This window comes from Melanaphis sacchari, unplaced genomic scaffold (assembly GCF_002803265.2).
Source record: "Melanaphis sacchari strain LSU unplaced genomic scaffold, SCAv2.0 Contig54_pilon_pilon, whole genome shotgun sequence".
Lineage (NCBI taxonomy): Eukaryota > Metazoa > Arthropoda > Insecta > Hemiptera > Aphididae > Melanaphis > Melanaphis sacchari.
The window spans coordinates 2,807,108-2,825,356 of NW_020271380.1; the positions used below are offsets into that span (position 1 = coordinate 2,807,108).

At 26.3% G+C, this 18,249-nt stretch overlaps 1 protein-coding gene across 1 annotated transcript in view; it reads right to left on the reverse strand.

The window, feature by feature from the left end:
* Positions 1–7,733: 7,733 nt before the first annotated feature.
* LOC112599689 (low-density lipoprotein receptor-related protein 1) overlaps positions 7,734–18,249 on the reverse strand; it is a 36,898-nt gene continuing 26,382 nt past the window's right edge. The window contains exons 47-69 of the mRNA XM_025346707.1: positions 18,049–18,243; positions 17,647–17,852; positions 17,427–17,588; positions 17,014–17,178; positions 16,574–16,842; positions 15,339–15,440; positions 14,934–15,083; positions 14,535–14,854; positions 14,034–14,291; positions 13,685–13,944; positions 13,426–13,613; positions 12,765–12,988; positions 10,542–10,712; positions 10,368–10,486; positions 10,089–10,310; positions 9,881–10,013; positions 9,640–9,788; positions 9,467–9,575; positions 8,858–9,104; positions 8,467–8,715; positions 8,218–8,391; positions 8,015–8,138; positions 7,734–7,945 (exon numbers count right to left, since the gene is read on the reverse strand). Of these exons, the coding sequence (XP_025202492.1) occupies positions 7,790–7,945; positions 8,015–8,138; positions 8,218–8,391; positions 8,467–8,715; positions 8,858–9,104; positions 9,467–9,575; positions 9,640–9,788; positions 9,881–10,013; positions 10,089–10,310; positions 10,368–10,486; positions 10,542–10,712; positions 12,765–12,988; positions 13,426–13,613; positions 13,685–13,944; positions 14,034–14,291; positions 14,535–14,854; positions 14,934–15,083; positions 15,339–15,440; positions 16,574–16,842; positions 17,014–17,178; positions 17,427–17,588; positions 17,647–17,852; positions 18,049–18,243 (4,352 nt within the window). The 3' untranslated portion in view covers positions 7,734–7,789. The remainder of the gene's footprint in view (positions 7,946–8,014; positions 8,139–8,217; positions 8,392–8,466; positions 8,716–8,857; positions 9,105–9,466; positions 9,576–9,639; positions 9,789–9,880; positions 10,014–10,088; positions 10,311–10,367; positions 10,487–10,541; positions 10,713–12,764; positions 12,989–13,425; positions 13,614–13,684; positions 13,945–14,033; positions 14,292–14,534; positions 14,855–14,933; positions 15,084–15,338; positions 15,441–16,573; positions 16,843–17,013; positions 17,179–17,426; positions 17,589–17,646; positions 17,853–18,048; positions 18,244–18,249) is intronic.

Below are 18,249 nucleotides of genomic sequence, written 5' to 3' on the forward strand. Positions count from 1 at the left end.
ATTAATATATTTAAAATGTTAAACGCAAAATAATACTACGCACAAAATTATGGGATCTACTTTTAGAATAAATTATGTTTTGTAAATTAGTCAGTATTTTTAGGGCATTCTGTATATAATGCCATCATTATTTTCAGTAAATCTGTCATTTTTTTCATTTTTTATGACAGCGTAACGTCCTTCGTTGGAAATCCGGAGATTATTGGAGTATTGCCACATCGTAAAATATACTATACGTTTATTTGGCATAAAACAAAATACATGTGCAGTTTACCGATAAATATAAAATAAAAGTAAAAATATGTAAATTAATACATTAAAAATGTATAAAACATTTTCAACTAGTATAAAAAATAATAAATATTCAAGTATACAAATGCATACAAGAAAAAATGCCATAACATTAAATAGCAGTACTAGATAGTATGAATGTTATCAACAAATTAACTTTGGTCACTTATTTTTAAAATGATAACTTTAAAGGTGCTTAATTATAAAAAAAAAATGTCACGAAAACGTAGATTATTATTTTACTATGTTTAGAGATTGTAGATAAATTTAAAAATAAAATTATCACTTGTAAATATGTCTAAACAAAACAATGTTATTAACATTCTATGTACCTATGATATAATATTATACACATTTCCGAAAAATAAGCACGTCTTTAAACCTTAACTAATAAACAAAGATATATAACATATTTATTGTTACCTCTTGACGAGGATTTAATATATGTAATATATTCAGTTAATATATTTTATAAGCATTTAAAATTTACGATTTTATTTGTCATTACATTCCATTAGTTGTAGGATTCTAGAAATAATCAAATAAAATGATATAAATAAAAAAATGTACTTTTAAATTTCATCCAAAACTCTAATAGCAGCTACTAGATCTACAAAATATTGGATGTACCTATGTAAAAACAGCTTATTATAGCAAAATACGTATTTCTACAATAATGCTTTCTTCATCTGTGGCCTGTGCCAATAATATGCGTTGTACTTATCTTAAGCTATTCAAAAATAATTTAACTACATTGTTTATTATTGCGTTACAACAACGAGAAAAATTGATGAAATATACAACAAAGAAAAAATTATAAATATAAAATAATAACCTGTGACCTATCTACATAATTAAATTAATAAAAAAATTTATGAATAACTTATAAATAATAAATATGTAGTAGTATAAGTAATTCATTTAACATATTATAATATGCATAAGTATGAGTACAATATTATCATGTATAACTTTAGTTGTACATATTGTACATGGAATATTATTATGTAACTAATTAATTTAATAAAATACTCACAATTTCCTATACCGAACCAGAATATTATTTGAAGTATTTCGGATAAAATGTAGTTTGCTAGTAACAAATATTTTACGCTTAAACAAGAAGAGTAATGGATTTTATTCCTCGAAAAAACTAACCTAAACTTGTCCAGTCCGATCATTTAAATATAAAATACTGATCAATTATAATTCATACACTACCTACTCGTTCAAACCTTAATCTTATATAATCAGTGTAACCTAAGAAATATTCTACTTTGAAACAATGATTCAAAAGTACATCATCAAAATGCCATCAAAAAAGTAAAAAATAATAACAATAATAAATATTAAAAAAAGGATGTTTTCATAAATATTAATAGTTTTTAAAATAATGAGTGTTTTACAATTAATACAAGTGTATACATTAATTATATTTTAAAGCCAAAAGATTCAATTTAATTACTTATTAACAAATAATAAATACTGTATACTTTATAATACAATAATATAAATCTACTAATGTACCAATTAAACCTTATGATACGGGATCACGATGAATAATTAGGTATATTGGTGTGGCAGCAAAGTTTTGCAAAACCGTATCATAAAGTTCTATGAGTCTTCGGCTCAATTGTGTTTAATTTATTACGACGCAATGTGAGCGGGAAATTTGTACATAATATAATATCAATGAATTATTACCTATCTATACACATAGTATAAGTGGACCAAAACTTTATTTCTAGGTAAGTCTACCTGCAATGTGAACAGTATTTTTTTTTATTATTATATTATTTTAAATTATTATTATATTCAAATCAATTAATTTAAATAAATCATGATAGTAGACAATTTTGTTTTAACTTTTAATTTTATAGGTATTATTATTATTATATATATTTTTTTTTAACCTAATGCTACATGTTTTATTTAATAACTTAATATTTAAATATTGATATTCTTCAACAACTACAACCGATTGACGATATAAGATTACCGTTTGGGAAAAAAACTGTAGATTCACGATACATATGACAAATTATTCGCTGTCATAACGGCGAACTTGCAAAACACCGGAGAATATATTTCACAGGGTAGAAACCGCACCCACACAACATGTAGGTATGACAAAAAATTGACGGTTAACTAAAGACGACTTATTAAAAAACATGGTGTACTGGCGAGGCACAGGAGTACAGATACAAGATACAAACCACACCTCATCCGGCTTCTCCCCTCCGCGAGTATGCGACAACTCGGCTTTACCGCTTTTCGCACACTTTACGGAATTACAGAACATCATTCGAATCAGTCAGTCGGTGCCTCGTAAGTCTCAGGGATGTAACTAGAGAGAGGTTTATAGAGTAAATAAAATTCTAGCTGCGTCCCTGGTCGGCGACATTATCAGAAGACCGATCCATACACATAACACTGGTACGGTTGGTTTCTCTCTCGAATGCATGTAAGATCGTCAGCTGGTAATTGTTGATGAATCGTTTTTGGCGCACGTTCAAAAGGTTTAGTTTTTTACGTAAACCATATCCGTCAGCAGTCAAAAATGGTATTTGCGATGACGTAAAAGCAAGTTTGAACAAAATAGTGTTTGCAAATTCGTATGAAATAGTATTAATTAGCTGTAATTACTTTCAGCACATTATAACGTTCCACCACAATGAACCAAGATCGAGTTAGTACCTAATTTAACCATAATTAATATCGAGAATGAGTGTTGTATATTTTTTGTGGCAGGAATAAAATGAAACTTAAATGAAAATAATAATACTGATTTTGTTCTTTTGAATTTCTAAATAAATACGACTAATACACTTATTACACGGGTTGCAAAGCTAACTTGACCTAAGGGTCACTTTTCAGGTAATATAAAGTGAAAGCTGAAAAACACTCCCCGAAAATTGTGTGCCTAGTTGCGCCTCTGCAGCAAATACTCGGATAATTTCCTCGGTGTAATATATGTTGGGTCGAAATTCAAACATAAATACCTACATTAAAACATTTGATCAAATAAAAAAAGGGGGACGCGCAAAACATTATAATAGTATATTACGACTTCATGTACCTACGCACCGTGAACACAAACTCGCAAGCACTAGCCAGCACGCGCGTCGCAATTATATTTTATATATATATACATACACACACACACACACATATAATATGTTACGCTATAGTTAGTTGATTATGATTTTATAAATAAAACCACACAGTGGACATGTAGAACAGGAGCAGCATCATCGCTGAGGGGGAGTGGAGCGGTAGGGGAGAGACCACCTAAATTCCTTCGAGATTAACGCAAAGCACGACATATTATATTTATAGTTGTGAGGGACGCCTCGTGTCCGCTTTCCACATCACGCGCGCCCGGCCCCGCTTTGTCCCGCATACGAGACGACGTTGCAGCTGAGTATTATTAGGAACGCGGCCCGATCACGTCATGGCCGCCGAGTCCGTCTGCCCCGGAGACTACAACGCGGTCACAGTTGTTCATCGGAGAGGACGGCTGCAACGATATTATTAGTTTAGAACTGTGGAGCTGCCCACGATTGGTTATAACACTTACTGTCGCGTTACACTGCACAGTGTCTTAAGCAAATGGCAACAATAGGTATTGGGTAGGCACCTACGATGTAACAACAATGTTCAGATCAAATAATGGTCTGATGTTTTCCCGCGACGAGCCTGGTTAACTTATCTCAATCGTCGGCGATTTGAACAACCAAAATCCTATCACGGGGATTTATACAGGCAATTTAGCAACACCGACGTACTTTTTCAGAAGACATTTGCCGTTTGAACAAAAGAGACATCCTGCCAGTGACGTCGTTTTAGTATTCAATAGAGGGGGGGCAACGTTTTTGAACGACCCGAATAGTAGATAACCTTAGAAAAACCGATCCTAACGATCGCAATCATGTTTCTACTACTTACATTTTTAACAAATTACTCTTGCTATCTCACATGGGTATTTTGTAATTTGAGTAATAATTTTTCTCTGTTCTTTACAACAAAAAATTTTTTAACTAACAACACGATTTACAAATATAAAGTATCAGATATTTTAATTAAAAATCTATTAACTTACGATCAAATTACAACAATATTTAAAAGCTATCAGTGGATATCTTCTTCTTGTTTTCATTTTTGAAAAAACATTCACTGCACAGAAATAAAATCACAGAATAAATTAAATCTAACCAATTCTGAAATTAAATAATATGATTACTAATAGCATTTAATATAACTGATATTTTCATTTTTATTGTGTATACGATGGTATTTTAATGTTTCTTTTCTTTTCACGCAACACACACCAACTTACATGAACGTCCTCGTGCGTTTATATCTGTCCAGCGAGAGAAAACGGATCATTGTTATTTTGCATATCTCAACGGGAGATCCCGCCATATTGAGACCGGTCTCGATGACAGGGTAACGACAAAGCGTATATAAAAACCAATTTTCGTAAAGCAGCAGCGTATTCTTCCGTTGAACCGGGTATACACCTAATATATGTATTAACACATTCAATTATTCCAACTATAAATAAGTAATAACCAATTTATAGTTGTAACAATAATAATTTCTCATCTCCAATAAACAATAGGTATATCGTGAAAATATAATAAAAGCAGTCATGTTTTTTTCTCAATTAATGGTTAGATAAACAACACAATCGGTGCCGGCCCAAAACTACTTTCAAATCTAGGGTTGGTCAAACGCATACTCCTTGTCTCCCCTCCCAAATGACGCCTAGATGATCGTGCTACAACTAGTACCTATAGTCTATACCCATTACTTTTTTCATCTGAGTTTAAAATTGTCAACGATTAAGGATTAAAATCATCGGACTACAACCGTTATTGAGCAATTTAATTAATTTACTAATAAAAAAATATGAGAATAAAAAGTCTTATTAAATGTTTAAATGTACACAGTAACACTCGTGTTTTTACAATATTAGTGCACTTCCATCTAACATTGAGTAAGATACTGTGTCACAAAACACCATCATTAAATAGTTGTTATGTTTTATTATCTCACCACAATAATATTAAGGACTGGAAAAGCCCTTTTTTTATCACATTTGTTCTAAAATCAGCTGGTGCCTGGTATCTACAATAAAAATATATCAACAATACAATAACAACTCTTAATAACAAAATTAAAAATAAACATATAATGTATATCTGTTTGGAATAGAACAAAAAACGTTTCTCAATAGATACATGTAATTGTTATTTATTAAAATAAGTAGTTTTAAACATAAAATAGGTACAACAATTTGTTAAAAATATGGCACAAAGATTTAAACTGTTATCATTTACAGAGTTTTACAATTAATTTGATCTTATTAGAAGTTATATAAAATGAAAGTAGAAAGTCTTAATACATTTATTTTTTAAATGCAAGTCTCATAAAAGTTACATACAAGTATAAAATAAAAAATAAATAATAGTAAAAAAAAAAAATCAGAAAAATGTAATCACAAATAGTAAGACTAGTTGTGTAGACAAATAATCAAGATAATATAATTTACCCAAACATATTTTTCCAGTTATTAATAAAAAAAATCATTATCAATATCCATCTAATTAAATATTATTACACAACCAATTTATAATATACACAAGTTTTATTTAATATTATAAAAATATTATAATTAATTGTAATCATCCTATGAACATTTTAAAACAATGTTGAAAATTAAATTTAAAATACATCTTACAATAGTGAAATCTGTCTTGTCATATTATAAATAATTAATTTATAAATCACTGTAAGGAATGCAATAATGGGCAAGTATAATAATAATTGGAATGAGACTAAATAGGCAAGATTTCAATAAAATTACTGTATATATTTGGACAGTTTGGCCCACCAAAAAAAATCTTATTATTTTAGAATCACAGAATAGTGGTTGAGGATACATATTTTAATACCAAAATCTAAGTAATTCTATTCCAGAAAACAAGTTGAAGAACATTTTTACTTAGTTAAAAATAATATATTAAAATATAATATTTATTGGAAGCACTTAAAGTTTAATATGATTATTACTATAAGATCTCGGTATCGATTAATTTAATAATAAAAAAAATATATAACTAAAAATATATTTGAGCAAAAAAAATAAACTATAAAAGTCTTAGTTTTCATTTTTGTTATTTAAAGAAGATACACAAAAAGATGCAATGTTTAAAAAATCTTTATGTATAATTTAACTAAATTATAATACAGTATACTATGAAAAATTATGAAAAATTTGAAAATGTTCTAGTTTGATTTTGCTAAAATACAAATTAATACCAAGAACACAAATTTTCAAAAATACCTATATATAAATTAGGTAATTAGGAAATAAAAGATAAGTATTTCACTCTAAAAATATTTAGAACAAAAAACATTAATACATCTTTGTTAAATGTTGTAATGAAAATGTATAATAAAATACAAAATTTAGTTATCCAAATTAGTTTTTAAGATAATAATTTTAAATGTATATTGCAGCATTTTGCATTATAACAAATCATATATATATAATACAACTTTGATATAAACTATGTAATTCAATGTTGATTTAGTAAAAATTCAAATTTAAAAAATTGCATACAATATTAAGGTTTGTATCTTAATGTTTTACCCAGATCATTTTTATAAATCATACCTAGTACCTACCTATATTTAAGCAATTCTCAATAATAAAACTTTTTAATCAATAAATGAAGTTAAATGAGATTATTTATTATTGGTAACATTAGTTAATTGTTCAAATTTCAAATTGACAAGAGCTGCACATTACTATAACTAAATCACATATTGACTGGTCCATTAAAAATTAAACATTATTTGAATGTCTAAAAACCAGATCGAGTTAAAAAAAATAAGGTTTAACTTATCTATAACTAGAAAAATATCTGTCTAGTATATATATAAAAAAAAAAAAACTTAAATATAAAAAACTATTAAACAAATTTAAAAAAAAAAACTAGTGATCTAAATTGTCATATTTCAGCAAAATCTATCTAAAACCATATATAATTCACATTTGGAATATCATAAAATTAAAATATTTGTATGGGATAATTATTATAAAAAAAAATATTTTCAGTATCTCATACAAAATTCATCAACTGTTATTAGCAAGCATAATTATTTATTCTGCTATATTATGGATTTACCGATATAGACGAATTTTACCAAATATAAGTATTATAACTAAATTACAACATTAATAGAAATCATTGTTGTACTGTTATTATTTTTCGTATAGAAATAGGAACTAGTATTAATGATACTGAATATCTGTACAATAAAACATAAAATTAAAGTCTACAAATAGTTGTTTTTTGAGTAATAAAGGTACAACAAATAAATGATATTGAAATCTTTAGTTGTTTGTTTTATATAAATTCATTAAACAAACTATATCAGTAAATGATTCTTAAAATTAATATACCAAATTTGTAGTTTATTACTTTTATGTTTCATCATGGCTATTTTCTGGTGACAATATTTGGTTTGTCAAATTAGTGCTCTGTAAAAGGCCTTTGCTTTCTTCACTACCAGTCACTGATGTACTGCTACCAGCACTGTACACGGAGTCATACACTGGGTTTCCAAAATGTCCACTAGGCTATAAAACAATAATTTCAACATAAGATTAATATGCTACAGTCTGACTAACTTATAATGTATAAACTACTTTTTCTTGTAATGGAAAAGATCGATCCAAATGAATATCTTCATCATCTATATCATCTTGTATGTACATTGGATTATTAACTTCTATATTTTCTTGCATTCTTACATGTAAAAACGAACGGCCTCTACAAGAAAAAAATAATAATAACAACAATTAATATTTATAAATACAAAAAATAATAACAGATTTGCAGTAAAACTTACCTTCTTCTAAGCTTGGTGAAATAATATGTAGTAGCAGTAATAACAATTGATAGCATAATAATTAAGAATATTACCCACAAAGCATTTATACTGTGTTTATTTTGAAGATCTGAAGATGTATATTTTATTATTAATTGGGTTTGGCATCTATTACCAACATAACCTTTTTGACAACTAAATAAAAATATTTTAGTTTAGAAACAAAAATTAACAAAGAGATTTTAAACTAAAATTTTAAATTATAATTACTGGCATGAAAAGCTTCCATTTGATTCTTCAGGCTCTATACATGTGCCATCATTTAAACAATAATTTATACAAGTGAATCGATCTGTGCATCGTGATCCAGTCCATCCTGAACTACATTTACAATTAGGTTCATCTACTCCACTATTTGATTCCATGTAACATGTACCATTATTATAACAATAACCCAAACACGATCCAGAGTCCACAATTATATTGCTACAGTCAGATGAACCCCAAAGCCCAACACATCTAAAATAGTAAGTTTTAAACTTAAAAAAATATATACAGAAATATACACATTATAAATTGCAAAAAAAGTAATTACCAAAGGGCAATTTTAATTAAAATAAAATAAATGTGCAACTATTCTTTTTTTTATTATTATTATTACCTGCAGGCGGGTAGTCCATCAACAATTATACAAGTACCACCATTTTTACACATCTCTGGATGACATAAACTTTTAGTAGAATTTAACTGATCACATAAAGAATACTTCCTATTAGGAGGACAATATATATGACATTCGTGGTCATCTTGATCACATGTACAGTTGCAAATATCAATACGGCATGTTGGTCCTTTGAATTGTGGAGAACATAAACAAGCAGTAATATTATCTTTGAAATAACACGATCCTAAAAATATAAATTTATAAAAAATGTATTTAGAATACAAAAATTTGTAATTTAGTAATTGCTGTCTTAATACAATGATCTAAGTATTGAAACAAAATTCATTTATTTTTATGATTCTTTTGAGAAATTTAAAATTTGATCCCAATAATTAATATTGGTATTTTTTAATTAACTAACTGAAAAAAGATCCTTTGATTTCCTAGGTTCTTAACTGAAAACAATAAAATGAGCAAACTAAAATAGAGTAAAAAACTTAAATAATAAACCTTTTCTCTTCAAATCGTAAATATGTGTTGCATACTATTCAAAAGAGATCACAGCAGTTACTATACTATAAAATCTTAAACTTTCTTATTCCTTACCGCCATTTAAACAGTTATTATTGTCACAATTTACAAATTCACAATGTGGGCCAGTATATCCTTCATGGCATTTACAAATAGGACCATTGGAATCCAAAAAGCAGGTTCCCTAAAAAGAAAAATTAATATATAATAGAAAAAGTATTTTACTTATTAATTTTATATAATAATACCTGGATACAATAGTTATCGCAATCTGATTTAGTACATGAGGGACCCCTATATCCAGCAGTGCACTGACATTCACCATATCCAGAATCAGATCTAACACATATACCTCCATTTTTACAATCAATGCTTACACATTTTTCACATCGATCACCTTAAAATTTTTATAAAATATTACTAACTATATAAATTTAAGTTAAATATATAAACAAAATCAATCTTAATAGATATATTATAATCAAAAACCTGTAAAGCCTGGCAAACAGTCACAACTATTGTCCATACAATTTCCACCATTCAAACAACCTCTTGTTGAGCAATTATTTTGAGATACAGGAACATCACATCTATCACCACTCCAATTAATAGAGCAAATACACTAATAAAATAATACACATTAAGTATTATTATAGGTTTTTCAAAAAAATAAAAATAATAATAAAACAGTAAATACCTTGAGTTTAGATTCTTTCAGTTCAACGTCATATGCTACATAACAGGAAGCTTTATTATGACAGAATTTATGACATTCATAGTCACTACATGTCTCTCCAGTAAAAAATGGATCACATTTACAATAACCTAATTCTGATGTCACATTTAATACACATTCTCCCTTATCACATGATGGATCACAAACTAAAGGAGGGGTTTGTTTATCTATACATTTAATGTCCTAAAAATAAAAACATTAATTTTTAAAGGATTTAAGATTGAATAATGTACTTCATACCGTCAATGTGGGAACTTCTACTTGGTCATCAGCACACATACAAGTTCTATTTTTGGGATTTATACTTAGAGTACACAGCGCAGTAGGATGACATGGATTTAATTCGCAATAGTTGTTCACTAAAATATTAAAACATATTAGACATTATATAAAAATAAGTAAATAAATACTTACAGTCTTTTGGATGTTTGTTCTCTTGCATAATAACTAAATCTGTAGCCCTAAAGATAGTTTTTGATAAGATAGTTGTATTCTTATCTTCAAACTTTCCAATTTTTACAATTGTAGTCAAAAGTGATACATAAATTGAATCTTCAAATAAATCAATGTTAGTTGGATGTTTACCTGTAAGAAACATATTTAAAAACCAAAATTTATAGCAGGTTCTAAATACAAGTCTTAAGAAAGTAGGTAAGTGAGCAACACTGCTGTACTTCAAACTGGTCACTGTTATAGATGTGTTAAATTTAAATGCAATTCTGTATACAAAAAACGATTCCATATGGAATCAGTATTTCAGCCTACATCACTAAGTAATATAATTTTTTTTTTGATATAGCTATCAATCATTTATATTATTTTTAATATTAAAGTATGTTAACATACTTTTTTTCAAAAATATTATATTTAATATTATTATCAATACTTAATTATTATGATAATAAATATTTATACCATATTTATCAACTCATATAACTCAAAATGTAATGATATTATTCTGTAAATACTGTAAAACAGCAAAAATAATTTATAATATCTATTAAATAAACAATATTTTAAAATAAATTCAAAATATTATTGTATATAGTAAAATTTATAATATGAAATACATAAAAGTTTAAGTTATAACAAAATATATTTTTAAATTATAACAACATAATTAACATATCATTATTTATCACCTAAATAAGTTTAAACATTTTCAAAACTTAGATACAAAAAGAAATTTTTTTTTTTTTTTTTTTATTGAACTTAAGCCCGGCAACTAGGGCTATTAGCTGTTTGTAGGGGTTATGAATTATGGTAAGGGGTAAGGTTGGTACGGTAGGTTGTATTTTTACGATTGTTACGGTTGATAGCAAACACGTGTGTGTGGCAAGGTTTTTAACCACTATGATCCCGAGTGGTCACCCATCCGGGAACTAATAGCTATGGCCGTTACTTACTCTCAGTCGCATTCCGCGACTAGTAGCAGACAACGCGCCACACCAAGCCACAAAGAGAAAATTTTTTATGAATTTTTAACTTCAAATAGTTTGTAATTTTTAGGAATTTTGACAAAGTTTGTAAGAATTCTTACTTATGAACTTGTATACTCCTACATACAAATAAAACCATACCCATAAGTAACTTAAAATAAGTAAAAAAAATTGAATACGATAATATAATTATTTTATGAAAATTTCAAGTGTCAATTTAATTTTTTTTTTTAACAAAATAAAATATAAAAAATTATTCAAGGAGAAATAATTATTTTACATGTGAATATCGATTGATGTAAACATTTGAACTTGAATTACTCATAAAAAATTAATTTAGCTTTCTGGTAGAATTTTTTTTCAAATAGAGGTTGAATAACTTATTAAGAACCTGGCAATTTTAAGCCTTAGCTAAAAAACAAATATTTTTATGAATTTTGTCAAAATTCTAACTATAATTGCTTAAAAAAAAATATTGTGACTATAGATTTTTTTAAAAGTGTGAAATTAACAATGTATGTATTAAAATTTTAAATATTTCTACCTCACAAATAATTTTTAATCGGCATTTATAAAAATAACTAAAAAAGTTGAAAATTTCTTATGCCTATAAACAGCTTAATAAAAATAGTCAAAATATTTTGAATATTTTACCCTTATTAAAAAACAATAATAAAAATATTTACAAAAAATTTCAAGTATATATAGTTGTTTTAAATTAAATAAAAATAAATTTTTGTAAAAAAATTCCAATTTTTCCTTAATTTTTTTTTTATTATTTGCTGATTATAGAAATAAGTACTGACAATTTTTAAGTTTGATCAGTACAAACTATATTCAACTTTATATCCATAACCACCCTCATTTTTGAAAATTGAAGCATTTTATCGACAGCTTATTGTGTGGTTATCCACAAAAAAAAAAAAAAAACATAGTTAAATCAATACATTCATCATTCTGTTCAAAATCTAAGATCATTATAAAATATTGATATAGGAAAACTTGATAATTATTTAATTTTCTTTTATTATTTTTTGATACAATATAATATTAACTCACATAAGGATTTTAATTAAAAATTGAAAAGTTAGAGCATTTTGAATACTTTTTGAACCAATTTAACCACTCTTCGATATTAAAATATATAATTAGTTAATTCTTTATAAACATTAATATAAATAACAATGATCATGTATACCTTTGGGAAATTTATGTATAACTTTTCGTCCTTTTCCATCTAATGAAACAGATTCTATAGTGTACGGCTTAGTATCAGACCAATATAAACGGCGAGCAGCATAATCAATTGTGATACCTGCAGGACTACGAACAGATTCACTAATAAATGTTCGTCTGTTATAACCATCCATTGAACATGTTTCAATGCGTGGTTTACGACCCAAATCAGTCCAATACATCGACCTAAATAAAGAAAACAGGTACATAGGTAGAAATGTATTATCATAACAATAACAAAAAAAATAAGATTGAGTTCTCTAACTCTTAAAACCTTCAAACATCCCAGACTCTAAGAAATTTTAACAATTTCAAGAAATTTAAGATCAAATAAAAACATCTCAAAAAGCTTAGTTTAAATAATTTGAACATAGTAAAATTTAAAATGTTTAAGTATGACATCAGATTAACATAATTTTTTTTCCTTTTTTTTTTAATGTATTAGATGTATTACTAATATTTTTCTACTATGTGATTTAATTTATAAATGTATGAAAAAGTTAAAATTATTAATTGCTTAAATATGATCCAAGTTAAAAAATATATATACATAATACATTTTGAGATTATGGAAAATTAATTTAACCTAAACAAAATAAAAACAATATACATAAAATAATTACCTAGATTGAGGATCTAACACAATATTTTGAGGTTTACGATCTGTTTCAAGTTTTACCAAAGTTCTAATATTTTTTCCATCTACTGTAGCTACTTTGATAGCTTTGGTTCTGTCAGAAGTTTCAATCCAATATACATTTTTTGAGACCCAATCTACAGCAATACTTTCAGGAGTGCCTATTGTTTGTATCTAAATAAAAGAAAACACTTAAGTACAAAATTTAAATCAGATAAAATAAAGTTATAGAATCAACAACTTACGATTTGTTTAGCAGTATTTACATCACGAGTAGTACGATTTGATTTATCAATAATAATAATTTTAGAATATAAGGCTTTAGAATTATGATCACTCCAAAATAAATATGTTACATTTACTGTCCACAATATATCAATTGAATGTATTTTATGAGATGGTATTGTAACAGCAGAAGATTTAAATAGGTTCTCTTTGGATTTATATGGATCAATAAAAAAAATATCTCCTTCATTGTTGGCAACAACTAATAATGCTGGAGTACCTATAAATATAGTAACTCAAAGTAGTACATACATCTCAAAAACCATTAATACAAAAAAAGATATAAATTAAATTATATACTAAACTTACCAATTGCTTGACATGATTTATTAGGAAGAGTTACGCTGTAACCAGAAGCACAATGACAAGAATAAGTAGAATTCTTTTTGGGTACACAAATTTGAGAACATGTTCCAAATTGACAAGATGATTTAGTGACATTGCATAACTGTTCATCTGAATTATCAAGACAGTCAAAAAATCCATTGCATCGTAGATGCCGGCTTATACAAAGCCCATTTCCACATCTAAATTTACTTGAATCACATATTTGACTAGCACTTGCGCCTAAATCAAAATAATTAAAAACATTATTTATTTATAAAATGTCTAAGGTGTATAATTTTGCCCAAGGTAATTATAAATAATATACCACTAACAAATTAAAATTTATAAAATATAATATATACCATGCAAAGTTAAATTAAATTGATTTAAAAGATATGAATTAAAAATTTCATTGAATTAAATTTGAATAATTTTACCGTAAACAATAGAAATAAATATGGTCATTTAAGAATAATTACTCACATGCCATTTTAGTTTCATCGGAACCATCACCACAATGATCCAAACCATCACAGACATTTGTATTAAATACACAATTATGATTGTCACATCGATATTTTCCAGGTGGACAAGCTACTAATGCACACATAGTTCGGTTTTCATCACTACCATCTGCACAATCTTCTTCACCATCACATCTATTTCCAAGTGATATACAATCACCATTATTACATACAAATTGACCATTACGGCTGATTGAACATCCTTTTCCAAGTTTATCTGTACAATTCCATTCATCAGAACCATCAGGACAATCTTGATCTCCATCACACTTCCATTTTCTTATTAAAAAATGTTATTTAGTGTATTATTACATTGTTAATTTAAAAATATGAAAAACAAATTGTGGATATAACTTACGGTGAAATACAATGATAAGATCCATTACAATGAAAATCATCAGTATGACAAACAACATGAGAATCACATTCATTCTCATCACTTTTATCTGAACAGTTAATTTGTCCATCACATTTTTGACTAGCTGGTATACATTGACCATCAAAGCACCTAGAATCACAAACAATTAAAATATTTTAACTTAAAAATAAACAACAAATAAAACTTAACAATTAATATTTTAAAAAAATAATTAGAAATCGGATATCTATGAACACAGCTTTTTATTTAAATATTCAAATTTCAAGCTCTAAATCTACTAATTTTATAATACTTTTATAAAATTATCAATAATTATAATACTAATAAATAATGTAAAAGTGGTTAAATTATATTAAATAGATATAATGTTGTATTTAAAAATACCGAAATTCATATTTAGAACAGTTTCTTGGTGAGCAGCCAATTTCATCAGATCTATCAACACAATCATTTTCATAATCACATCGCCAGCGTCCTGGAATACACCTTTAAAAAAAAAAGTGTTGATTATAAAACTATAGTTAATATGTATAGTTTGATATCACTTTGTACAGTTTATTTATAATTTATAATGATCATTCCAATAATTACTACAGAGTCTATAGAATATAGTATTAAAGTAAATATTTATAATTAAAGACAGTAAAAAAAATATTAACAGTAATATGCTTTTAATCACGTACTATAATTAAATATACTATTTATTCATATACTTCAAAATAAAGATAAACTTTACAAATGAATACATCATAAACTTAAAATTTGAAATGATAAATAAAATAGAATATGATGTAAAATAAACATAAAACATTTTAAACACTTATAATCATTTTATACACATGTATATAATAAATACTTCATTATTATTGAGAAAGCATAGATATAAATACAGTAATATCGAGGTAATTCAAAGAGAATTGGGAAAAGGGATCGTTCAGATGGCCAACAACTTTATTACAAAATTGTCTAACAATTTAAACTTAAACATTTTTTTCATTGATTTGTGTATAAGCTATTTGAGTACAATAAATATAATAATTGATTACATTTTTTTAAATTAACTAAAATTATTTAAGATGCACTCATGTGATATATAGTCGTAACAATTATTATGATTATTATTTTATTGGTTTACTTAAGTACAATAATAGAATGGTGGCGATGTACACTCGAAGCCATTCAGATAACCGCGTCTTTTGGATAAAACATATATTTGGATTACTAATATGCTACTATACAAATATAAACAATTATGAAACATTGAAGAAAAAATATTTTAATTGTTAAAACAATAATAGTGTGAAATCTTGAAAGATGAAAAAATTTTAATTACAGTAAATTTTAATCTAATAAAAATAATAAAACCAAAAATGGATTTGTGTTTGAATTCATAATAATATTATTTATAATTACTTTATTTACAAACAAAATATTATGTTTATAATTTGAGGTAAATTCAGATACAAATTTTGAGTGTGAATTTAGTAACAAAATGTTATACAATGATTTTGTTATGATTAAAATATTGAGCTTGACCCATAACTATTACAAAGTTACAAAGTGATTTCAAACTTTAATTTTAAATGATTTGTGCTGAATTTTAATTGAAGTTTACTCACTTTCCATTAGCACATTTAAAGTAAGTTGGATCACATGTAATGTTAAAACAAGAAGGTGGTTCATCATCCATATCAGGACAATCATTTTCGCCATCACACATCCACGTTGAATGGATACATCGACCATTTTTACAACGCATTTCATCTGATGAACATGTTCTAGAAGTACAATCTTCTGGTTCATCAGAATTATCTCCTAATCCACAATCATATTCGCCATCACACATAAAAACTTTTGGAATACACTTCCCAGTAATTTCGCATTTGAACTGAAAAATATTTAATTAATATAATATAATAAACTATACTTATATTATTAGAGATTATATTAACTTTTCAGGAAGAGTAATAATTAATTTTAAATGTAACCATTAATAACTTTAAAAGAATATTTATTTTATTTTATTTTAAGATATTGAAAATACGATTTTTAATTTTACCTCTTTTGTACCACATGCTTTTAATTTACAATCTTTTTCATCTTCACCATCCAAACAATCATTGCGACCATTACATTTTAGTTGATTCGATATACATGTTGGCATTGATAATTTGCTAAATTTAGAGCCACGTTGACATTTAAAGTCCGTATCAAGACATGTATACTGTATAAGAATATTGAAAAATAATACATGGTTTAAGTAATTTATATGCATTATGTTAATATCACATATTAAAACATTTTCAGCAACAAAAAAAATGAATCATGAAATATTCCAGTTAATATTAATTATATTTTGTAAATAATGCAAAATAATAAATTAATATAATATGAGCAAAAATGTATTAAATAAAAAAATGGTTGAGAATCACTATTCTAAAAAATAACATAATATTAAAAATTTATATTTACATTTCCACAATTTTCTTCATCAGAATTATCTTTACAATCAAATATACCATTACATATTTGTGAAGGCTGTATACACTGATGATTTTTACATTGGAACTGTCCAGGAGTACACTGAAAGTCTGAACAAGTATCAGGCTCATCAGAACCATCTCCACAATCATCCTAAAATAGATATATTTAAAAAATATTATAAAAAAAAAAATTCAAGTCCTAAACTTACAAGTTTATCGCAATGCCACCAAAAAGGTATGCATTTAAATGTATTAGCACAAACAAAATGTGATGATGAACAATTTGCAATACAATTCATGTTGTCTGGTGCAAGAATAAAGTCTTGAGGACATGCACATGTTCTACCCAAATCCGGTGATAAAAGACATAGAGCTTTGCAGCCACCATTATTTTTTTCACAAGGGTTATATGCTCCTATGATAAATAAAATAAGTAATGAATACTATTTATTTATTATATAATTAATATTACAAAAAAGTAAAAAAAATAATAAAAAATAACAATTATTTTAATGTCTTTTAATACATCCAATATAAAATTTACTATAAACATAATATTTTAAGTCTTAAATTACTAATAAATCAATTATTTTTTATTTTAATTGACTTACTTGATGGTTGTAAAAGAGGATGCACAATTTTAATATCCATTGGCCTATAAACAAGTGATGTAACATTTCGACATTCTTGGCCTGAATATTTATTACATTTATGTATGCATTTTGTTTCCCAATCAGACCAATAAACAGAATTTTCAAATAAAGTGATAGCAAATACATGGTGTATATTAATAAAAGGATCAATTTCTGGAA